Below are 23,872 nucleotides of genomic sequence, written 5' to 3'. Positions count from 1 at the left end.
CCTCGCAGCCCCTCGGCTCCGCCTCTCCGCGGCTCGGGGACCCGCGCGCCCCGGCTCCCGCGGGCAGCGCCCCCTGGCGGCCACACCGAGGTACCGCGAGCAGGAGTCGTGCCCGAGGCCCTGACCCTCTCCCGAGGGCTCCCGAAGGGCGACCCTAGCAAAGCTCCTTCGAGGCCGCAAGTGTTTACAGAGAAACTGTTCCCAAAACGCGAAGTGACAAGTGCCCCGCGGCAGGTAGAGTCCCCCTGTACGCAGCCTAATCGGCCTCTCTGCCCTCCTAACCCCCTTCCTGCCCCTCTGATCCACCTCAGATGCTCTTGCGTAGCCCTTGCAACCCGCCCCTCAAGCCCAGCCTGCTGGGGTTTCTGGAGTGAAGCCTGTGGCTGGTCTCACTCCCCCACCTCTGATTCGGTTAGAGGAGGTGGCAGCAGCTTGAGGACAAGCGCCCCCAAAAGCAGAACCCCGCCCCGGCTTCCTCTGACAGAGCCCACACTTCCTGTTCTCTCCTCGAGCACGCCGTCAGCAGATCTACTGAAACCTCTGTGCCCTACCCCTGTCCTTGGCACCGGACGCGGGAGACTGGATTAGGCCCAGTCTCGCTCCCTGACAGTGATAAACCAGCTCCTGCTCCCAGCGAGCCCTTTGAAGACCAGAGCACGGATTTGCCCGACAGCTGCCTGGCTTAAGAGTTAGGCTGTTGATATAAAAATACACGTCGGACGTCATTTACTGCCACTCTCCCCGCTCTTTTAAGCTCCCATCAGATTGGCCTTCTTTTCGTGTGTGTGTGTGTGTGTGTGTGTGTGTGTGTGTGTGTGTGCGCGCGCGCGCGCGCACGCGCGCGCTTCTGCAATAGAATGGGTCAAACCGAGAACACTAAACAAGCGCCCTACGACCCGTGGGCCCTCAGGAAGTTTCCAAACATCGAACAGGCTTCACAGCCTCTGTGCCTGGTGCTGCTTCTACCGGAAACCTTCCTCACCCTACTTCCTCTACCCCATCCCGCCAAGAACGTTAGAAAGGCCGACGTCAGGCTGACAAAATGGCTCAAGCCGGTCAACCTGGGCCCAGAAGGGACTGTAGGAGGAGGGAACTGACTCCCAAAGGTTCTTCTCTAACCTCCACATGTGCCAAAGATAATGTAAAAATCTTTAGGGGCTAGAGAGAGGGTGGCTCAGTGGTTAAGAGCACTGGCTGCTCTTCCAGAGGGCCTGAGTTCAAGTCCCAGCAATCCCATGGTGGTTCATAACCATTTATTCAGGGATTTGATGCCCTCTTGTGGCATGCAGGCGTACATACAGATAGAGCATTCATATAGTTAGTTAGTTAGTTAGTTAGTTAAAAAATCTTTGTAACCTTTTTAAAGAAACCGTACAGTCGGGTGTGGTGACATATGCCTTTAATCCCAGCACTTGAGAGACAGAAGTAAGTAGGTAGATGGATATGAGATCAAGGGCAGCCTGATCTACAAAGTTCCAGGACAGCCAAGGCTACACAGAGAAACCCTGTCTCCAAAAACAAAAATAAACAAATAAGAACTAAGAACGCTCATTCCTCATTCAGAAAGGCAAATGGGATGGACATCGGAAGAGGGAGAAAACAGGAAATAGGACAGGAGCCTACCACAGAGGGCCTCTGAAAGACTCTACCCTGCAGGGTATCAAAGCGGATGCTGAGACTCATAGTCAAACTTTGGGCAGAGTGCAGGGAATCTTATGAATGAAGGAGGATAGAGAAAGACCTGGAGAGGACAGGAGCTCCACAAGGAGAGCAACAAAACCAAAAAATCTGGGCCCAGAGGTCTTTTCTGAGACTGATACTCCAACCAAGGACCATGCATGGAGATTACCTAGAACCCCTGCACAGAGGTAGCCCATGGCAGCTCAGTATCCAAGTGGGTACCCTAGTAAGGGGAACAGTGAATGTCTCTGACAGGAACTCAGTGGCTGGTTCTTTGATCACCTCCCCCTGAGAGGGGAGCAGCCTTACCAGGTCACTGAGGACAACAGTGCAGCCACTCCTGATGAGACCCGATAGGCTAGAGTCAGAAAAGGACCTCCCCTGTCAGCAAACTGTGGGAGGGGCGTGGGAGGGTATGAGGGAGTGGGCCACATCTGGGATACAAAGTGAATACATTGTAATAAATAAATAAAAAGAGACTTGGTTTCAATTTGATGGAACATTGAAAAAAAATAAAAACTAAGACTATAACTTAGTGGTAGAACGCCCAACTAGCATGTGTGAGGTCAGCAGTCACCAATTTACACTTAAGTTGAATTTCTGGGCTGAAGAGATGGCTCAGAGGTTAAGAGCACTGTTCTTCCAAAGGTCCTGAGTTCAATTCCCAGCAACCACATGGTGGCTCACAACCATCTATTGTGATAGTGAAATTAGTGAGATCTGTTGCCCTCTTCTGGTGTGCAAGCAGAGCATATTTATAAATAAATTGGAGGGGGGAAAGTTGAATTTCTCAGAACCATAATGTTGTCTCAAAACTAAAAATGAGGAGGGTTTGGGGGGCTGGAGAAATGGCTTAGGGTTAAGACCACTGCCTGCTGTTTCAGAGGTCCTAACTTCAGTTTCCAGTCGTACATGGCGGCAAAATACAAAATAAAATGAATAAATATAACGTTGGGCTGGAGAGACGGCTCAGTGCGGTTGGGAGCACTGGCTGGAGAGGCGGCTCAGTGCGGTTGGGAGCACTGGCTGGAGAGGCGGCTCAGTGCGGTTGGGAGCACTGTTGGGAGCACTGGCTGCTCCTCCAGAGGACTCGGGTTCGGGTCCCAGCACCTACGTGGCAATTCACACCAGAGGATCCGGCACCCTCACGCCAATGCATGTAAAATTACATTAAAACAACTAAAACTTGGCGCTGAGGGCAGAGCTTAGTTGCTAGTGCTTGCTCATCATTAATGAATCTGTGGACTCAGTCCTCAACACCACATAAAACCAAACAAGCTGTGCAGCTAGAATCCCAGCTCCCAGGAGATGGGGACAGGAGGACTGAGAAGTTCGAAGTCACCTTGAACTACAAAAAAAAAAAAAAGTCAAGAAAAATAAAAACAAAACAAAAAAAAACTTTAAATATATTTACCAAATGATTAAAAAAAAAATAGCTCAATTGCCAAATGATCCAGCATTTCTACTCTGGGTTTATATCCAAAATAAAAGGTCTGGAAGAGACCTTTACACACCCATGGCTACAGTCATGGTTTTTGAAAACAACTATAAAGTGGAAAGGACACAAGTATACGTGGATAGATGAAGGGATAAACAAGATACAGTACTATTGAGAGCCTTGAGAAACAAAGGAATGAAGGCTGGCAGACAGACGAAGGTCCCTCACTTGGTGCTTGATGCCTAGCCGGATGACCTGAGTTGAATGCCCAAGTTCACATGGTTGAAGGAGTGAACCAACTTACCAGTTGCTCTCTGACCTCCGCATGTACACCATGGCATGCCCACACACACACAAACACACACACATAAATAAAACAAACAAAAAAGAAGTTGCAACACATGATCCGATATGGATAGAATTTTGCAACAGTATGTTAGCAAAAACAATCATGAAAGGAAAGAGAAAATAAATGATTCCATTTATATAGTTTCCTGGAGTAGTCAGAGTCACAGAGGCAGAAAAGAGAACAGTAGTGGCTAAAGCTAGCAGAAGTGGGGATCTGAGTGGTTTAAGCATGTTTCAGTGTGGCAGGAGGAAGAGTTGTGGCAACTCGATATGCTGCTGTGTGAATGTATAACATTTTAACATTTAACATAATGTATAATGTTAATGTATAACATTGCTGAACTGTACACTGAAAAATGATGAAGAGGTTGAGGATAGAGGCCAGTGGTAGAGCATGTGCCTAGCATGCACATGTGGGTTCAAGCTCCAGCACCAGAAAGCCAGGTAATTTGATGTGCACCCATGGTTGTGGCTACATAGAAAACTAAGGCAGGAGGATTGCTTGAGCCCAGAATTCTGAGACCAGCCTGAGAAGCATAATGAGGCCCCCATCTCAAAATAAAAATTAAGAGTTTCTGTTGTAATTTTTTTGTTTGTTTTGGTTTTTCAAGACAGGGTTCCTCTGTGTAACCCTGGCTGTCTTGGAACTTGCTCTGTAGATCAGACCGTCCTCAAACTCACCTCCTCTTACAGAATTGCCTCTTGAATCTTTTTTTTAAATTTGATTGTGTGTGTGTGTGTGTGTGTGTGTGTGCTTCTGTGTGTGTACCACATGTGTGTGGGTGCCTGCAGAAGCCAAAAAAGGGCAACAGATTCCTGGGGCTGGATCATAGGAGGTTGTGAGCCACCCAGTGTGGGTGCTGGAAACTGGACTCTGGTCCTCCAAAAGAATAGCAAATGTTCTTAACCACTGAGCTATCTCTCCTGCCTGCCTCTGCCTCCCATGCGCTGGGGTCAGAGGCATGCACCACCATGCCCTGCGTGTTGTATAAGTTTTTTATCCTGACTGTGGGCTACTCTGGAATGCTTTGAGGTTTCCAAAGATTGCAGTGTTTCCCCAGCTGTTCTCAGAATGCATTCTTACATCAATAGAAACAGACTTTGGCATAGGGTAGTGAACCTAGATTTAAATTTTTGTCTTACAGATTTTTTTAATTTGAAGTTCTTTGATAGCATAAAAAGTAGTAGATTTATTTATCATTTCCATGTAGAAATGTCATTTTGTTTTTATTTAGTCCCCTACTCTTCCCCTCTTGCTGGTCCATTCCTTCCCCCAAATGGTACACCCTTATGCTTTCATGAGATAAATATTCAATTATTCTCTCTTGTCCTCTTATTTCCCTTTCTCCTCCACTCTCTGGCCCCCTTGTACTTTCATGTCCTACACATATATCTATGTATATTTATAAAACAAAATCTAGATTGCATATGAGAGCAAATATACAATACTTGTCTCTCTGGGTCTGGTTTGTTTTGCTTAATATAATTATTTCATTCCACCCATTACCCTGCAAATGTCATAATTTCTTTCTTCTTTACAGTGAACAAAATTCCTTTATATACGTCCAAAATTTTTTATGATGTCAGGTAGTGACACTCAGTACAATATGAGCTCTTAAGAGATGTGAACAAAGGAAGATCAGGAGTTCAAAGCCATGCTTAGTTACAGAGCCATTTAGAAGGCCAGCCTGAAATACTGTCTCTACACCAAAGGGAAAGAGGTCTGGGTAGCTATAGCTCAGTGGTAGAGCACTTGCCTGGCTTGCATTCCCAACAATTTGGGTTTAGTAGTGGCGCTCCCTGCTGTCCAAAAGAAAGACTACAGTTATTACTGAGAAATGACCCAGGCGTGGTCAGACTGTGGCTTGGCTTCTCCAAACAGATGCATCTCCCCTTCCAGAATTGCTTCTTGAATCTTTTTTTTTTTTAATTTGATTTTATATGTGTGTGTGCTTCTATGTATGTACCACGTGTGTGTGGGTGCCTGCAGAAGCCAAAAAAGGGCATCAAATTCCTGGAGCTGGATCATAGGAGATTGTGAGCCACCCAGTGTGGGTGCTGGAAACTGGACTCTGGTCCCCCAAAAGAATAGCAAATGTTCTTAACCACTGAGCTATCTCTCCAGTGTCTGAATCTTTTTCTTAAAAATAAGTGTGTTGCCTGTCGCTGTGGCACACGCCTGTACTCCCAACACTCTAGGAGGCAGAGGCAGGAGGATCTCTGTGAGTTCGAGGCTAACCTGGTCTACAGAGCAAGTCTAGGACAGCCAAGGCTACACAAAGAAACCCTGTCTTGAAAAAAAAAGGGGGGGGGGGAGAGAGAGGAAGGGAGAGTGAGAGAAAGAGGGAGGGAGGGGGACTGAGGAAGGGAGGGAGGGGGAGAGGAAGAGAGGGAGGGAGGGAGAGAGGGAGGGGCGGAGGGAGGGCCAGGGCTCCCCCGGGAAGCACTGGTGCGCCTGTGAAGGTCAGAGAACAACTTCTGGATTCGGTCCTCTCCTTCAGCTCTGCGGACCCCGGAGGCTGAAGTCACTGTGCACACCGGGCTGGCCTCAGACTCAGAGATCTGCCCGCCTCTGCCCCCAAGCTCCGCTTCTTCTTCTTCTTTTTTTTAGGTTTATTTTATTTTGTGTGTATGACGGTTCTGCTTGTCTGAATGTGTGCATGCTGAGTTCATACCTTATCCTGCCCATAAAAGCAAGAAGAGGTCATCAGAGCTCCTGGGACTGGAGTTACAGATGATTGTGAGTTGCCATGTGTGTTCTGGGAACTGAACCCAGCTCCTCAGGGATAGCAGAGCAATGGCTCTTAACCACGAAGCCACCTCTCCAGCCACCTGACCCCACTTCTCGAATCTTACTGTTGATCTTCGTTCATTCATTCAACATCTACTGGGCACCTGCGCATAATAACCACTTCCTACCCTACCCGTATGGAGTCTGTATTTTAGGGAGACTATACAGATGTTTATGAAGAGATCATCTGTAACTTGATAATGTCTGGAGAGGGAGTTGCACAAGAGTAGGTGAGGAAGTATAGAAAAATAATTAATTACTTTTTCTAGAAGTAGTCAAGGAGGCTATGCAGAGGCACCGTTTGGGAGGGCGAGAGGCAAGCGGGCAGTTTCAGCCTGCCCAGGCTCATGCCTGAGCTCCGGTGAGTGTCTTTTAAGCAAGCCCCTCAATCTTCCTGGCGCTGAAATCTCCTTCTGGCCTTATCGTTTCCTCTTAAAAAGGAAAGGATCAATAAAGCTCAAATGAGTTAAAGCTCTATGGAAGCTCGTGTCTGAACCTCAGTACTTGAAAGGCTGAATCAGCAGAACTGCCATCAGTTCAAGGCCAACTTGTGCTATAGAGTGAATTCCAGGCTAGTCTGGCAACAGAGGAAGACTCTGTCTCAATTAAAAAAAAAAAAGTAGATGATTTTATAAAGCAATCAGAACACTGTCCAGCATAATATGTCCAATAAGTATTGATTTTATCAGGAGGATTACTCCAGTGTTGGGTGGTTGTGGAACACAGCTTTAGTCCCAGCACCTGGAAGAGGAAACAGGTAAATCTCTCAGAGTCAGAGGGCAGCCTGGTCTACAAATCTAGCTCCAGGACAACCAGAGCTACACAGAGAAACCCCGTCTCAGAAAAACAAAACAAAAAACAAACAAAAGAAAAATTACACCAAGATCAAGTATGTATGTTAGGTGTTACAATGCATACAAATAATTTAGGCGCTCAGGAGGTAGAGGCAGGAGAATAAGGAGTTCAAGGTCTTCCTTAGCTACAGAATGAATAGGAGGTCAACCCTGAGCTACGTGAGAGCCTGTCTCAAACACAACAAAATCAACTACATTTGTAAGTATCAAATCTTGCTGATGAGAATGCTGAGAACAGATGGGAAAAGTAGAAGCTAGCCTAGTGAGGTAGTCAGAGAGACGTGCACGAAAAGCCCAGCTCACCTTGTTACTTTAACTTAATTATTGTTTGTGTGTGTGAGTGTTTTGCCCTCACCACTGCGTCTGTGCGCCCTCTGTGCTCCTGCTGCCTGTGGAGGCCGGAAGAAGGCACCAATCCCTTGAAGCTGGAGTTACAAGAGGTTCTGAGCCGCCTGGTGTGTTCTGGCAACCAAAGCTGGGACTCTTATTGCTGAGCTCGCTCTCCTCACCTTCCTATTAGAAGGGTGAACTTGAGCAGAACCCGAGGAATAATTACGACTGAGCAAGAGTGGAAGACTAGAAAGGATTCAGATTTGTGGTGTATTTAGTGATTAATTGGCTGATCAGATAAGTCATCAAGCTTGATCATGATTAATTAATGGCTGTAACTTTAGAAAGCACTTTTTAAAATTTATTTATTTTTTTTTTTTGAGACAGGGTTTTTCTGTGTAGCCCTGGCTGTCCTGGACTTGATTTGTAGACCAGGCTGGCCTGGAACTCACAGAGATCCCTCCTGCCTCTGCCTCCGAGAGTGCTGGCATTACAGGTGTGTGCCATCGCTGCCTGGCAACTTTTTAAATTTTTTAAAAATTAAATTATGCTGCAGTTTTGTTTTGTTTTGTTTTTTTGGTTTTTTTTTTTTTTTTTTTTTTTTTTTTGAGCCTAGACCAGCCTTGATTTACTATGTAGCCAAAAATGACCTTGAACTGGTCTTTTTGGCTTCACCTCCTGAACTGGGATTACACATATGTGCCATCATGATCATCTGGAAAGACTGTTATTAGCCTGATATTATGTTAAACACGCTGTATCCAATTATCCCCTGACAAATATTCCCTGAGCCAGGCACTGAGAACATGGCACTAGATAAACATAATTTATTGCCCAGCATGCATGACTCACATGATTAACATCCACCGTAAGCTGACGATGTCACAAAACTCTGATTCATTTTATAAAGGTTTAAATTAAGGCTGATAAGTCCTATTTTCCCACATGGAGGCATGTTTTTAATCTATAAAACAAAGGGACATATTGCCTGCCTCAGGAGTTCTTATATATGTTTAAAAAGTATAAAGCATATCTAAGTTATGCTGAAAGTGTGACTTTTTCAAGGTCACATAGAAAGTAAATGACAAAGATATAAATTAGAGGAGGGAGGGCATGAAGGCACATTACCTTTGACCCTGTCACTTCCGATGCAGAAGCAGGGGGATCTCTAAGTTGGAGGCCAGCCTTGTCTCCAAAGTAAGACCCTGTCTCAGAACAAAACAACAACAAAGGGGGAGGGGAACAGCAAAAACTGAATTAGACCTCTATAGAGTGGAGGGACTGTACCAGGTGACCATCTCAAAAATGCAAAGCTGTTCCGCAAGAACACTGGACAGTTGCTGTTACCGCCTGGGAGGAAGGGCCGTCCGGAAAACCCCTCCATCTGGCGGGTTCCTCAGGGGAGTCAAACACAAGGACTCAAGCCAAGTCGCCTCCTTTGTTAGTCCTTTCTGCTGTCTCCTGTCTTTCCTATCAAAGCCCAAACAATAGGACAAGAAAATTGTCTTTAGCAAAGAGACTGTCTGCTTCTCAGGCAGGCTGAGAAAGGCCAAGGGATCCAGAGGAGCCCAGAGAAAGCTGAGTTTCCTGAAGCCACAACTTAAGGTTAGCCAGCAGGGGCTAAGACTGACGCTCAGAACACTCTGGGGCACTAGGAACTGGGGCTTACTAGGGGGGAGCTCAGGTTTCTCCCTGTCTCGGGACGCTTCAATTTGAGGGATACAAGTCAACTTTAGCATTCTGATTTAAGAGATAGAGAAATGGAGAAAAAAGAAAACCTAAAAGTATCATTGGCTCATTGGGTTGTAGGAGTTAATGCTGATGTATTGTACCAAGGACCAACTTGCCATTGAACACATTACTTCGCCTGCATGATCACTCAAGGCATTTGTCATTCCCATTTAAAAATGAAACCGCGACTCAGAAAGCAGCTCTGCCGTGTCCTCTTACAATACTCTGTGCTTTTGTGATGCCTCTTGACGATATCTCTGTCTGTCTGTCTGTCTGTCTGTCCCTGATACAGGGTTTCACTATATAGCCTTAGCTGTGGTGGAACTCTTCACGTAGACCAAGTTAGACTCCAACTCAGAGACCTGCCTACCTAAGATGTCTCTTACTATTTTTTTAAGAGTCATGTTTTACTTCATGTGTATGAATGTTTTGCCTTCATGTATGTATGTCCATGATGTTTATGCCTGGTACCTTCCGAGCTCAGGAGACAGCATCAGATCCCCCGGAACTGTGGGTACAGACAGTTGTGAGAAACCAGGCCCTCCGCAAGGGCAGCAAGTGCTCTTAACCGCTGAGCCCCCCCCCAGACCTCTCCAAACCTCAGATCTATCCTTTTTCTACTAATGTCACAATAGTCTTGTCTGTTTTCTTCACTTCACCACTAGAATGTGAAACTATGTGTGGCAGAAAGCAGATTTTCAATGAATACGCACTGAAGGGTCTGAGGAGAGATGACCTGGTTGGTGAAGTGCTTTTGAAAGCCTGAAGACCTGAGTTCAAAACTCTCTAGTGCCCGGGTATAATAGCACAATGGTATGCACCTGTAATCCCATCCTGGGGAGTAAAAGACGGGAGGATGCCTGGACTTGCTAGCCATCCAGTCTAGACCAACTGAAGGTAGAAAGTGACTGGGAAAGACACCTGACTTTAGCCTCTGGCCTACACACACACACACACACACACACACACACACACGAATGAATGCAAGGGGATGCGACTTGTCAAAAGCCCTCACCTACAACACCACCATGATTTGAATTCTGTCAACTCTGTTCTATCATCTATATTCTATCCCACAAAAAACAAACAAACAAAAACCCTTTCAGAGGCAGAAGCAGGATTCAAGGTCAGCCTCAGCTAATTAGGGCTTGAGCCCAACTACATGAAACAAACAACAACCAAACCCTTCCCTGTGTCCCCTCAGGTCTACATGTCCAGGTTCTGTGGGTATACCATGTCTCAGCTGTCTGTAAGCAGATAACGTGTACAGGAACACCTGACAGGGGAAAGTTCGTGCAAGACTAGGACAATGAAAATGGGATGAACTTTGCTCAGTTCAGCACTCTCAGTCTCTAAGAAGACTTTCCAGGCGGCCCTCCACCTTTCTGCCATGCCCTTCCTCCGGCCTTAAGGACCCCTTTCACATCTGTGACACAGAGGTGGCTCCAGATCACCTGGACACCGATGACTCTACCCGCATTAGTAATGCACTGAAGCAGCTTCATTCCACAGATGTTTACTGAACACAAGCAAATGCTCAGACCTGCCTGTGCCAGGCCCGGTGGGTGGACACAGAGATGACTCAGACACGACCTCAAAGGGCTTAACAGTTGGTAGAGGAGACAGACATTAGACACAGATACAATTTACTAGAACTCAAAACAGGATGACCTAAGTGATACTAAAGAGCTATGAGCAACATGCTCTCTGCATACACCTCAATTACTTAATTGTTATTCTCAAGAGTGCGTCACAGAAGGTCAGTGCTGAAGGGTGTCATCTGCTCAGACTCTTGTTTTCCGGCGGGGGAACCTGAGATGCAGAAATGGGCAAGGACCTGTTCTGAAATCGTTCTAGTCTGACTGGCTGAGGCTAGACCTCACCGCCTTCTGAAACCCAGTTCTGGGATCTTTCCTCCCCTCTGAAGCATCAGCTCCAATAGTCCTATATCCCATCAAACAGCTATCTGAGAAGATTCTCTCTGCTGGACTCCGGTGAGGCAACCCCGAGACAGTCAGAGCTCAGGAGGCAGAGATGAGCCCAGCTGCCAACCCTGTCTTCCAATCTGCTGGGCTGAATGTCACTACACTCTGCCCCTCAAGTGATTCTAAAATAAATATGACGCCACTTGTGGAGTTGGGGTATAAACCTAAACACTTAATAAGCGAGCGTTCTATCACTACAGTCGAATTTTCAAATATATTTTCTGGGAATTTTTGTTGTTGTTTGGTTAGGTTTCTGGTTTTATTGAGACAGGATTTTGTTGTATAGCATTGCTGTTCTATAACGTGCTCTGTAGACCAGGCTGGCCAGGAACTCGGGAGTTTTTATTTTATTTATTATTTTTTTTAAAGTTCTCATCCAGCCCAGGCTGTCCTCGAACTTCTGAATCTCCTGCGTCAGTGTCCTGACGGTTGCAAGCATATGCTCACACCTGGCTTGGAACGGATTTTTAATGGCTTCATCGAAGCCACCTGAATGTGAGGTACACTTCAGGACCCTATTATTTCCGGGGTTCACAAGCCTCTTCCCACTAAACACCAAGCACCAGTTCTGCCCTCCCAAATTCCCCCAGCCCCTTCTGTTCTCCTGTCGAGGGACCGGAGAAGAGGAGAAGGCTCCACAAACTGCCTGAGCGGTCAGAACAGGCTCCTGAAGGATCTCAGAACGCTCGTTCATTCATTCAGTCACCAGCCAGTCGGAGTCTGATTGCCTTAACGTCGCTTTCTATACAGCAGCCCAGCAGGAACCTATTCTGTTATCTTCACAGCCTCAGCGTGTAAAAAAAAAAAAAAATTGTTGTTTTTACAAAAAAAAAAAAAAAAAAAAAATTAATGCTTGAAAACATTAAACCGTCAGACCTGACCCTCTTTACTTGGAGGTCCTCGGTAGGGACGGGGTGTCTGTGTCGTGCTGTTCGCACCGCACTTAGCGACGCTGGGCACGTGGGCGAGCACCCACCAAAGAACCCAGACCGCGGATCCTCCAGCCAGAGCTCTGCGCCCAGGGCCCGGGGGAGAGGCACCAGGGGGCGCCACGCGTGCTGCCCTTGCGGGCGTCCAGGGCCGGAGCCGGACTTCCAGCCTGGGCGCGGTCCTGCGCCCCAGGCGGCCGCGCGCGGGGCAGGGCGAGACCGGGGAGCCGGAGGCGCCCCTCGTCTTCCCACGCCCCGCCCTCTCCCCAGAGCCCCGCGCAGCCGGGGTGCGGAACCTCGACGTGACATCCTGTTTTCGGGGCCCGCGCGGCTCCGCCTGCGCCTCTGCTGACCGCGTCTTTCCCCGGGGTGCTGACTGCGGCCGCTCGCGCGCCCCCGCCCTCCCCGCCCCCCGGGGTCCGGGACCTTCCCGCCGCCGCGGCACCACCCCCTGCCGCCCCCGAGGCTCGGGGCAGGGGCGGGGACTGCCCCGGCGGGGCCCGCGCCGGCCGAGCCCCAGCCAGCCGGGGCTGCTCCGGGCTCCGGGGCCGAGCGGCAGGAGGAGGACACGCGCCCGGCGCGGGGCCCTGCTGGGGGGAACTCGGGGGCTCGGGCCGCGCGGAGGGCGGGGCGCGGGGAGGCCCGGACTTCCTGGTCCGCCCGCCCGCCCGCCCGCCCGCCCGCGCCCCGCCCCGGCCCCGCCGGCCCGGCCCCCACCGCCCCACTTCCTCCGGCCTCCGGCGCTCACTTCCTTCTCGAGCCCGGAGCCGCCGCCGCCGCCCCCAGCTCCCCCGCCGCGGGGAGGGCGCCAGGTGAGGCCCGGGGGTCCCGGGAGGGGGCGAGGCCGGCCGGGCCGGGCCCCCGCGGGCGGCGGAGTCAGCGCGGGGGAGGCCGAGGGCGGGAGGCTTTCGCTCCCTGCAAGTTGGGCGGGCGCGGCAGGCCGGGCGGGGACCGCGCCGCCGCAGGTCGCCGGGTCCGGGTGGAGGGCGGGATCCGAGCGGGCTCCCGGGGGCCGCGGGGGCGCGAAAGCGGGGCCGCGAGGCAGCGCGGCGGCGGGGCGCCCGCGGGAGCGCGTGAGGGGAAGGGCCTCCGGGCTGCAGACGGCGCGCTCCGCTCTGCAGGGGTGACACTTGGGAGGCTGAGGCGCCGCCGGAGCCCGAGGCCCCGGAAGGTCTCACCCGGGGAGGGCGCCCCGGCCCCGGCGACGCGCTTGCTGCAGCCTGTGCAGGACGGCTCCGGGGAATCCCCGCGCCTCCTCTCCGGTGTTTCTCCGCCGACCGGGTGCTGTGCAACAGGTATTTAGTGAGCGCGTCTGTTGTGTCTCCCTGATTCAACGTGGCCTTGCTTTTTGGAGGATAAACTGAGGAAGGAAAAGGCCTTGATGCGGAAACCGAGAGGCGCTGACATCTTACGGGACTTGAAAGGCAGCCGGGGACCTGGCTTTCGGGAATGATCTAGAGCTCTTACCCTATGTCTCCTCACCTGAGTTCTGCTCTCAGTGTCCATGCATTCATCTTCATTCTCCTGTCCCTCAGCCGCAAAGACGTCTGTAGGCTCTGATCTCACACCGACCCTGCCCTGCAGTTCTCTGCTCAGTTCTCTGCTGCCTCCGCTTTCCAGCTCTTCGCAGCCTCCTGCTACCACACACATCCCCCCCCCCTTGTGTTTCCATCTTTCCCGCGGCCCCCTGTCTCCTCCCCTCAGCCTGTATCTCCAGCCTTGGTGTCAGAAACTGCTTTAGACTTGCCAAGTTTGATAGCCTTTTCCCAAGCCTCTGTAGCTTCGAGATGCAGCCTTCCCGATGATGGAGATGATTAAAGGGCCGGGAGCATGTGCACACGCGCGTGAACATGCAGGTTCTGGTGTGTCAACATCTTTATCTCTTAGAGACAAAATAACTGCCCTCAGCCTTGAGAAGGCCGTAGTCGAAGCCGGCAGAGTGAAGGGAGTGGGTGACTTTGTGGTTTGGCAGGGGAAGCAGCCTGTAGCAGACAGGTTCGGGTGACTAGCGAGAAAGGCCGTGGGAAATCAAGACTACCGCGACTCCTAGGTGCTCAACCAGAGCCCAGCCTGGGAGCTGGGTACTAGCCTGACGGCCCCTATCCCCTGGCACTTACTGGTTCCAGCCGGTGGGCAGAATGGGGTGGGCCATTTGGTGTGAAAGGAAAAGGAGGGGCAAAGGCAGGATTGTGGAGGGAAGCTGCAGCTGGTCTGACCCTCTTCCTGGCTGCCTTGCGGGGACTGCAGTGGTTGGGTGTCTGTATTTTCTGTCAGCCTTGACTGGGAGCTCCGCTGATTTCTTTCAGCATCCCTGATGTTTCTTTCCTCCTTTCCGAGGACTCTGCTCCCTCCCTCTGAGGAATTTCTCCAGAGTCTGACTTAGCCTGCCCTGGCCCGGTAACAGAGCGCCTTCCTCATCAGCCTTTGGATTACATGCTCGGCATTTGGTCTCTACCTCCCCCACTCTCCTGTATTAACGTCTCTCCGTGAGAATAAAAGAAGTGGAGGGGAGCAAAGGCCGCATTTGGGGGATCTTCAAGCACAGCTAAATTTAAGAGCTAGGCTCTTTCCCTTTCCTATCCTCTTACCAGCCCACAGTTGTCCCTCTCCCATCAATTGTTTCTTCCTCTAGTCCTGCCCTTCTCCACCTGTCTTTCCTACTCTCATTTCTGGGAGGTACAGAGGTTTGGCCCCACGGAGGAAATCCAAGGGATCTGTATTAAATCCTAGCTCAGGAAAGGATGTGCACACAGCACATTTTCTCAGCATCACAGCTCAATAAAAATCCTCAGGAGCCCTGATTCTTAGCTGGACGAACCAGTACTTAATTTAGTATCCTGTTTAGAGCAACCCGCGGGGCTCTGAGGGCAAAGATAGGATGGAAGTGACTTAGGCAAGGTCTGGCCCCATTGGAAATTTGAGCTAACTGCAAGAAGAGTCTGACCAGGATGGGAGGGATCTAGACGGGAAAATAGCGTCTGTGGGGTGGAGGGGGCCGTGGAGGCCGCGGTGGAGGCCTTGTTCCGAAGTGTGGTAACATGAGGAGTGGCAGGGTGACAGTGCTGCATGGCACGTTTAGCAATCTGGGCTGTGGAGAGCTGCTTCAGGGGAGATGTTAAGGCAGATGAGGTGCTTGATAGGAGCTTAATAGGGGGTTATGAGCTGGAAGATATGAGAGGCTGTGGTTATACCAGCAGCCAAGAAGATACTGGGTGATAGTAGCTGGAGGACTCCTGGGCACAAGCTGAAAACCTCTTCCCTTTGTGTGCAGTGTCGGCCCATTAGAGGTAAGGTTTGTAGGGGTCTGTGAGAAGACCGTCAGAGGGAAACCAAAGACAAAGCCTGGGCCACCTCGCCAGATCACACTGGTTTTCCTGTCCAGGGTCCAGCTTCCTCTTTTGTCCTCATCTCACATGGGGGGAGGGCCTGACTCCAGGAGCTAAAGCCCGGGAGGAGCTTCTCAGATAGGGCAGGACCAGGTAGCCGGCTATCCGGCAGCACACTGGTAGTGCTGAGCTATGAGTGCTACAAGGACCAGAGCTGGGGAGGCTGGAGAACTTAAAAGCAAAAGATGCAGACACATGGCAACCTGACTCTTTCTGCCCTTTTCTTTTATTTCTTTTAGATTTGTTTATGTATATAGGTGTTTTCTTTGTGTGTATGTGTACCACAGCCATGCCTGGTGCCACGGAGGGTGTCGGATCTCCTGGAACTGGAACTCTGTGGACCTTTGAGCCACCCTGTGGGTCCTGGGAACCAAATCTTGGTCCACTGAAAGAACAGGTGCTCCTAAACCCACCAAACCATCTTTCCGGCCTTCTGGCCCATTCCTTAAAGGACCATGATACGGTCATTTTTGAATGAAGTCAAAGGTCAGAAGAAAGGTCTTCACCTTCTCTGCTTTGTCAGATTAACATCAGGCCAGAGGTTAAGAGAGCCAGGTCCTCAACTTGGATTTGCAACTATTTTTATCACCGTGGTCTACTAGGTATCTCTTATCTCAACAGTTAGTTTGCAGCCAGGCTTGGGAGGTGGAAGCCAGCCTGAACTATGGATCAAGTTCCAGGCTACCCAGAGTAGATAGTGAGACCCTGTCTCAAAAACAAACAAACAAACAAACAAAAAACAGCTTGTATTTTCAGTACTTGCAAAGGGCACAGTGAACACTGACAGGTTTGACTGTCCCTCGTTTAAGAGAAATAGCAGTGCCTCAGAGTCAGCCGTCCAGTCTCACCAGCTTTGATCTGTCCAGGGCAGAATCGTCGAGCTTTGCTCAAAGTACGAAGATCAATATAGGTTGAGAGATAGGAAGGCAGTAGCATGGGGTTCTGTCGCAGGACTCCAGGATGGGGGTGTAGACCTTGTCCTCTGCTCAGCTCTGTGACCAGTGGCAGTGGGGAATAGATACGGAGTTTCCTCCCTGGTGGTTTTTCCCTTGTGGAAACCCCCCTAGACTTTGGGTGGCACAGACTGGGAAGCCCTGGGTTTCCCTTTGTTTTTAAGTCGGGGAGACAGGATTGCAAGGTTGGCACTTACAGCCCCGAGTGAAGTGAGCAAAAGCAAAGGAAGTGCCACTTCACAGGCCTTTCATGGGGCCCAGAGATTGCTGAGCTCTGCTAGGCGGGGAGAAGTAAGCCAGTGTGTGAGCCTTCCTCTGTGCTGCAGGGTGGGGGAGGGGCAGCTTGGCTCCTCAGGCTGGAGCTGTCCTGTCTCTGGGGCTCACCCTTTGTGGGTCTCTGGGATGAGCATGGGACAGGCTGACTGAAGCTGTCTCAAGCGTCTGGATCCCTCTCAGCTACAACTGTCACGTTTCTTCCTCTGCAGTCAATCCCTGCCCTAGTGAGTAGTATCACCTCTCCTCTTGACCTTCCTATAGTGCAGAATCTTCTGCAGACGGGGAATGATAAAAAGAGGGAGTCCTTGAGTCTTCAGTATGAGGGATTTTGTTTGTTTTTCAGGACAGGGTTTCTCTGTGTAGCCCTGGCTGTCCTGGAACTCTGTAGACCAGGCTGACCTCTGGATTCAAGTGCCTCTGTTTCCTGAGTGCTGGGAATAAAGGCTTGTGCCACTATGCCAGCTCAGGCTTTTTTTTTTTTTTTTAAGCTGACAACTAGGTTCTTTTGGGCTCTTCCCTGCTGATGCTGAGAAGGGGAAGAAAGAGTCTCAGCCTTTGGCCTGATCCCAGTCCCACACTGACCTCATGTCTCCCCTTGCTTCCTCCTCCCAGCCCAGCTGCAGCCAGCTGCAGCCCTAGTGTGAGCCTCCTGGTGTCACCTCTCCTGTCTTCCCTGCAGAACAAACAAACAAACTTGCCGTGCCCTGTCCCTGGCTGTCTTTGGCCAAAGGTCTTCAGCTATTCCAGTCTAATCCTCAACCTGTCTGTACTTTTTCTTCCCATTTTCTTCAGCCCCTTTGAGTTACCATTGCTTGACCTCTCACTCTATTAGCTGAGGACAGAGCAATCTAGTTTGTGTGTTTACTACCCTAACTTTCTGTTTCTCTGGGTGAGAAAGAAATTGGCTACCTTTATCCAGTGTCTCTTGGGCATGGAAGCTTTCTTTTTCTCAGTGTCAATGTCAGAATTGATGGTGGAGGGGAGGGGGTTTCTCTGCAACTTTTGCTCAGCCTTGTGCTGGGCTTCTGCTTCCCTGTCCACAGATCATCCAGTAGTAGTTCAGAACAGTAAGTACTGGGAAAGGTAAAAGGAGGGAGCTATGTTAGCCCAGAGAAGTGCAAAACAGAGCTGAGCCCAGTGGACAGAACAATCTGGAGGGTGCACAGCATTCGTGGAGCGAGCGAGCTGTTGTGTGCACAGATGGACAGATTGAGCTCATTGTTTTGTTTTGTTTTTTACTGACAGCCACGTGTGCTGGACTCAGCCAGCGAGTCAGAAATCAGGCAGAACTTTGCCTTCTAGGCTTTCCCAGGGTTGGGACTAGAGATAAGATTCAGACCAGCCTCTGTATGAAACAGTCCCATCGGTGAAGTCGCTTGGGAATAAAGGCTTGTGCCACTATGCCAGCTCAGGCTTTTTTTTTTTTTTTTTTTTTTAACTTGGATTCGTGACTTGGTAGGGAGGGTTGTGTTAGAGAGGTGGCTTAGCAGGCTGTAGAGTTACCTTAACCCATCTCTGGAGCCCATGCTGCCCCTCCCCCACTCCCAGTTGGGACACTTCCCCTGCTCTAACTGCCGCACAGATCAGGCAATCAGGCAAACATCAGTACTTCCTTTTCCTCCCCCTTCTGGGCCTGGGACACACCCCAAGGCCAGAGCCCTGCTGGATGCAAGTTGAAGTTCAGGGACCATGCTTAGCCTGAGAGGCTCCAGCCCCCCCGCCCCATGAGCTGTGTTCCCATACCAAACCTTCTAGAGCCATTTCAAACCGATTAGCAAGATTTTTTGGTTGTCATTATTCTCCACAAAAGCTCAGCATTGTAACATTGTAGGAGGGGCCCATCCTACTCTTGGTGATAAGGCTGGCCCAGCAGATGAGAAGGCAGGGGTTACACAGTCCTGTGTGTCTCTGCCTCGCTCACTCACAGCTCTTCTGTGGTTAAGTCGGCAGAAATCCAGCCTGCTATTTAAGGGGTATCTATCACTTACACACAGAGAAGGAGATTCACACATGGGGCCAAAGCAAGGTTGAAAAGAGGTGACAAAGCTATAGAAATGCAAAGAGTTCTGTGGCTTAGTGGAATGGTGAGACTTCTGCTAGGCCTTGAAGAATCTGGAAGATTTGAGAGGGAAAGGGAACAGCAACAGCATAAAAACAAGCATAAAATCTGAGGTACAAGAATAAGCACTTGATGTGGTGCTGCTTTAATCCCAGCATTTGGGAGGCAGAGGCACGTGGATCTCTGAGTTCAAGTCCAGCCTGATCTGCATACCAACAAATTCCAAGCTAGCCAGGCTACACAATGAAACCCTGCCTCAAAAAAAGAAAAGAATGACTGAGATTTGCTTTGCAGACAACATTGCAAACCCTTTGGATTAAGGAGTGACGAAGCCATGCTAAGAACCTATATCATGCACATATTGTATATTAATGCATTTAACCTTTATAGCCACCCTGTGAAATAGTACTGTTGTAGCAAAAATGGGGGGTTAGAGAATTGAAGATTACAGAGCAGTTCATCCTGAGTCTAGGGTCACACAACTGATAAATGGTAGAAAACGGATTTAAATCCAGGTCTGTATAATTCTAAAGTCCTTCTTATGTTGTGATCATATTTGAATGACAAAGCAAGAGTCCAAGCATGATCCAAATGTATTAAATTGGTCATAAAAACCTACAAGTTGTTGTCATTGGCTAACATACAGATCTTCAGATATGTATTTACTAAACCAAGTTCTTTGTTTTGTTTTTATTACCAAGCTGGGCCTTTACACATGCTAGGCAAGTACAGTACCACTACACCACTTTGCCAGTAAAGATTTTTTTTTTAAGTTATATTTAAAATCTAATCCTATTTTCTGGTTTGGCATCTTGCAGCACTGACGATCTTTTCTTCCTGTTTGTCGTAAGTTAGATCCCATGTGTAGAGTTTAAGTAGTTAAAGGGAACTTACTTGACCCTCTTCAGCCAAGAAATTTCAGGGAAAAGAACTGGCGGGCAGCAGGAGATGGAGCTTAATGGTAGAGCACTTGTCCAGCATGTGTGAACCTGTAGGTTCGACCCTCAGTTAATGCTAACAACAAAAAAGATAATACTAAAATGTTGGGAGAGGGTGAAGGCTGAACTGGGAGTAAAGAACTGGAGGGATGATCATCACCATGCTTAGTGACTGGGGGTGAAAGTTTTTGCTTTGCTCGCTGCCTGTCTGCACTGTGCACCTGAGAGTTTACAGAGTATATTTCACTGTCATGCAGCATCCCCATGAGACCAGGAAGGCAAGTGTTATGACTCTTGCTGTAGAGATGAAGAAACTGAGGCTGTGGTAAAGGAAATGACTAATTTGTTCAAGGCCCCATAGTTATCTGGGAGCCATGTGATACAAGGAAGAAAACGGACTTTGGAGCACAGAGCTAAGTTTGTGTCCTGGCCACCATGTCCTCACATCAGCAGTGTGAGGCTGCATTATTTGAACAGTTCCATGTTTGGCTTCTTTGTTTGTAAAATAGAAGTCCTACCAGTAGGATGTTAGGAGGATCAAATAACATGGTACCATGTCATCTATAAAGACTTTACCATATGGAGCTGTTTTATTGAGGATCAAGATCAGAAAGGGAGCTTAGTAGGTCGATTCAGGTATCTGGTGCTCTTGATCATGTGCCACACCTTGTTTTGGACACTAACTCATTCATAATCCTTTTCTGGTGTCAGGCCCTCTTCCCTTGCCAGCCCGGAAGCCGCTCTCTCCCCACTCCTTTGAGGGCTGATTACTGATTGCTGGTTGATAACCACCTCCCTAGAGAGCCTGTTGTACTTCAGTCTCATGGGCCTTGTGACTGCTGGCCAGAATCCCGTCCCGGCCTTCCTGCCTGTGTCGCCCGTGGCTGTACTGGAGGGGGTCTTAGTCTTCCTGCCACTTCATCCCCTTCGTGCAGATCTGCACATCTCCGGCCCAGGAGTTCTGCTATGAAATGCCAGGACTCAGATAATGCAGTAGACACAGCTAATGAAACTTGCCCCTAAGGCTCTTTTTTAAAGTTAGGATACAAGAAAATAGATTTCACTATGAAGTCTTCCTGTGTATATGCCATATTTATCATTATACTTTGCTCATAGTCACCCCCATTCTCCTCTTGTCACCCCTCTTCTCTCCACACGGATGTCCTTCCTCTTCCCAAATAGTTCCCCTTCTGCTTTCGTGTCACACACACACAGCTCACATATATTTAAATTTAGATTTCACATATGAAAGAAAGCATGCAGTATCTTTTCTCCTATGAGCCCAAGTCTTTTTTGCTTAGTTTTGAGACAGTGTTTTATTAAGTACCTATGGCTGGCCTAGAACTCACTAGGTAGACCAGGTTGGTCCCAAACTTGCATAATCCTCCTGCCTGTGCTGCCTGAGTGCTGGCATTACTGGTAAGCACAGCACACCCAGCTTGTTTTGTTTCTTCGCCTATTGCCTTTGTTATGGACTTATTAAGATTTATTTTCTAATTATGTGTGTCTGTGGTATATTTTTGCATATAAGTGCCAGTGCCCTCAGAGGCCAGAGGCATAGGTTACCGTAGAGCTGGAGTGACAGGCAGTTGTGGAGTTGCTCAAAGAGGGTAGGTGCTAGGAATTGAACCCAGGTCTTCTGCAAAGCAGCACTTGCTCTCAACTGCTGAGCCATCACTATCATAGACTTTTTACCTTCATGTCCTGAAAAGAGAAACTGAGGCCCAGAGGAGTAAGTGTCTCTTGCTTGGCCGCAGTGAGTCAGAGAGCTGGGGTAGAACTTAGGTCTCTGGTCTTCCAGTTTGAGGTTCTCTTACCCTCGAGGGCCTTTATTTACTACCCACTCTGAGGGCCTGACTTAGGCCTGACCATCCTGAGGTTGAACACACACATTCAGATCAGGTGGAAATCCTGTTAGTGGGAACCTGAGAGGTCACCTCATCCGGTAGTGCCATGTCCTTCCTGGCTGCTGCCAGAAGCTGCAGCCCAGCAGCACCAGGGTGCCTTCAGGGGGTCCCCCACTATCATCATGCATATGCCTTTGAGTTTTGAGTCTTTGGAGCAAATTTGACAAAGCAGACTGATGAGAGGAGTCCAAATGTAGTAGATGATCCAGCAGATCCCCCCACTGAGGAAGAACACACATAGTATCTATTGGCCACCAGTGCTCCTCAAATGATTCCACAAAATAGAAACAAGGAACATTGTCAATTTTTCTGATGCCATAGTCATCCTTATACCCAGATCGCACAAGTACCCAACAAAGAAAGATAATTTCAGACCCATCAATATTTTCTCTCATGAAATACTCTCAAACTGAATCCAAGAACACATCAAAAAGGACATCCACCATGATCAAGTAGGCTTCATCACAGTGAAACATTTAAGTGTAATAAACTAATCCATACAATAAGTACGTGGAGTAGATCTTATTGCCATTTGGCAGGCAAAAAAAAAAAAAATCAACTAAGGTTTAGAGAAGTGGCTTGTCCATTGTCGTTGCTAGAAATAGCAGTTGAACCGGGCTTTGACCGTCGGCTGATACCAGAGTTCATACCATGCTGCAGCTTTGTGACCTCTTGCTTAGTACACCTCCTTGTTTCTTTTCTTTCTTCCTTTCTTTCCTTCTACCTTCCTTTCTTCTTGTTTGGGGCGTTGTTCGAGAAAGGGTCTTCATCTTTTCTTCTCCATGGTACAGGTCTTCTAAATCAAGAATGCCCCTCTCATCCCTCTGCAGGTCACTACTTCCGGTGGGGTCCAGAAGAGGGAGGAGGCACTGCCTCCGCTGCGGCCGCTCTCCACACAATGCAGAGCATCAAGTGTGTGGTGGTGGGTGACGGGGCTGTGGGCAAGACGTGCCTTCTCATCTGCTACACGACCAACGCCTTCCCCAAGGAGTACATCCCCACCGTGTTTGACAATTACAGCGCCCAGAGTGCGGTCGACGGGCGCACGGTGAACCTGAACCTGTGGGACACTGCGGGCCAGGAGGAGTATGACCGCCTCCGCACCCTTTCCTACCCTCAGACCAACGTCTTCGTCATCTGTTTCTCCATTGCCAGTCCACCCTCCTATGAGAACGTGAGGCACAAGTGGCATCCAGAGGTGTGTCACCACTGCCCTGACGTGCCCATCCTCCTGGTGGGCACCAAGAAGGACCTGAGAGCCCAGCCTGACACCCTACGGCGCCTCAAGGAGCAGGGCCAAGCGCCCATCACGCCGCAGCAGGGCCAGGCCCTAGCCAAGCAGATCCATGCTGTGCGCTACCTCGAGTGCTCGGCGCTGCAGCAGGACGGCGTCAAGGAGGTGTTCGCGGAGGCCGTCCGGGCAGTGCTCAACCCGACACCGATCAAGCGTGGGCGGTCCTGCGTCCTCTTGTGACCCTGGCACTCAGGCTGGATGCTGTCCCTTGCCCCCCACCAATAGTGCCTTGGCGCCTTGTCTGCCCCCAGCTGTGCCTTAAGGACTAATTCTGGCACCCCTTGCCAGGGGACTCCCTGAATGCCTTTTTTTTCCTTCAGGAGGTACACAGGGAAAGGGGCTTTGGGCCCCCACCCCACTCTGCTTAGGAATACCACGTATTCCATGAGTTCACCTAAGCAAGGTTGACCTTTCCAAGAGGCCAACCCAGTGCTCCCCTCCGTTCCCGCTACTGACCAGTTCTTCCAGCTTCCCACACAGCTGCTGCTGCCTACTGTGGTGCCTCCTCTCAGGACAGGGGCTCTGACCTCTCTGCCTTTGCTCTTGGAGTAGGCTCTCCAAGATGTTCTCTCCCTCCCCCAAGGAAGGAGCCACAGAATCCTGAGAAGAAAAAATGTGCCCTAACCTGCCCTATGTGCCCAGGCCTTATGCATCTGCTGACTGACTCAGGCCCCGTGCTCCTGGGGGCCTTTCCTACCCCCATCAGCATCAATAAAACCTCCTGTCTCCAGTGGCCCCGGCTCCTCCCTGTGTGCTGGGCATTAGCGGGTGGGCATGAGCTAGGGCTCCCCAGAGACTGGGGACCTTTGTTTCTTCTAAGAGGGGACAGAAGACAGTAGGCTGCATTGTGGTTCTCTACCACCACCCCTCAATTTCCCTAACAAAGCTCTGGGACCCAGCCATAGATGTAGTAGTGGACTAGGATGCAAAGCTTGGGGAAGACTTCCTGATCTGGAGCTCCAAAAGGAAAAGG

At 49.7% G+C, this 23,872-nt stretch overlaps 2 protein-coding genes across 3 annotated transcripts in view; one reads left to right on the top strand and one right to left on the bottom strand.

Annotated features, from left to right (window-relative positions):
* The window catches only part of Stim1 (stromal interaction molecule 1), a 196,431-nt gene extending 182,730 nt beyond the window's left edge, over positions 1-13,701 (bottom strand). The window contains exon 1 of the mRNA XM_060367712.1: positions 13,569-13,701. The gene's annotated coding sequence lies outside the window, so the exon portion shown is untranslated. The remainder of the gene's footprint in view (positions 1-13,568) is intronic.
* Rhog (ras homolog family member G) lies at positions 12,455-23,632 on the top strand. Of its 2 annotated transcripts, none has more exons than XM_021652005.2 (2): positions 12,455-12,898; positions 22,436-23,632. In XM_021652005.2, exon 2 carries the CDS (start codon positions 22,504-22,506, stop codon positions 23,077-23,079), a length of 576 nt encoding a protein of 191 aa, XP_021507680.1. In that variant the 5' UTR covers positions 12,455-12,898; positions 22,436-22,503; the 3' UTR covers positions 23,080-23,632. The 2 variants fall into 2 exon arrangements, with proteins under 2 accessions (XP_021507680.1, XP_021507679.1); XM_021652004.2 differs by lacking the exon at positions 12,455-12,898 and adding an exon at positions 13,113-13,381.
* Positions 23,633-23,872: the final 240 nt, after the last annotated feature.

Source organism: Meriones unguiculatus, chromosome 14 (assembly GCF_030254825.1).
Source record: "Meriones unguiculatus strain TT.TT164.6M chromosome 14, Bangor_MerUng_6.1, whole genome shotgun sequence".
Lineage (NCBI taxonomy): Eukaryota > Metazoa > Chordata > Mammalia > Rodentia > Muridae > Meriones > Meriones unguiculatus.
This window is presented reverse-complemented; position numbering and strand designations above follow the sequence as displayed.

What these genes read in the sequence shown, in the direction of transcription:
- Rhog (XM_021652005.2), top strand. Translation starts at nt 22,504, where the DNA reads ATGCAGAGCATCAAGTGTGTGGTGGTGGGTGACGGGGCTGTGGGCAAG.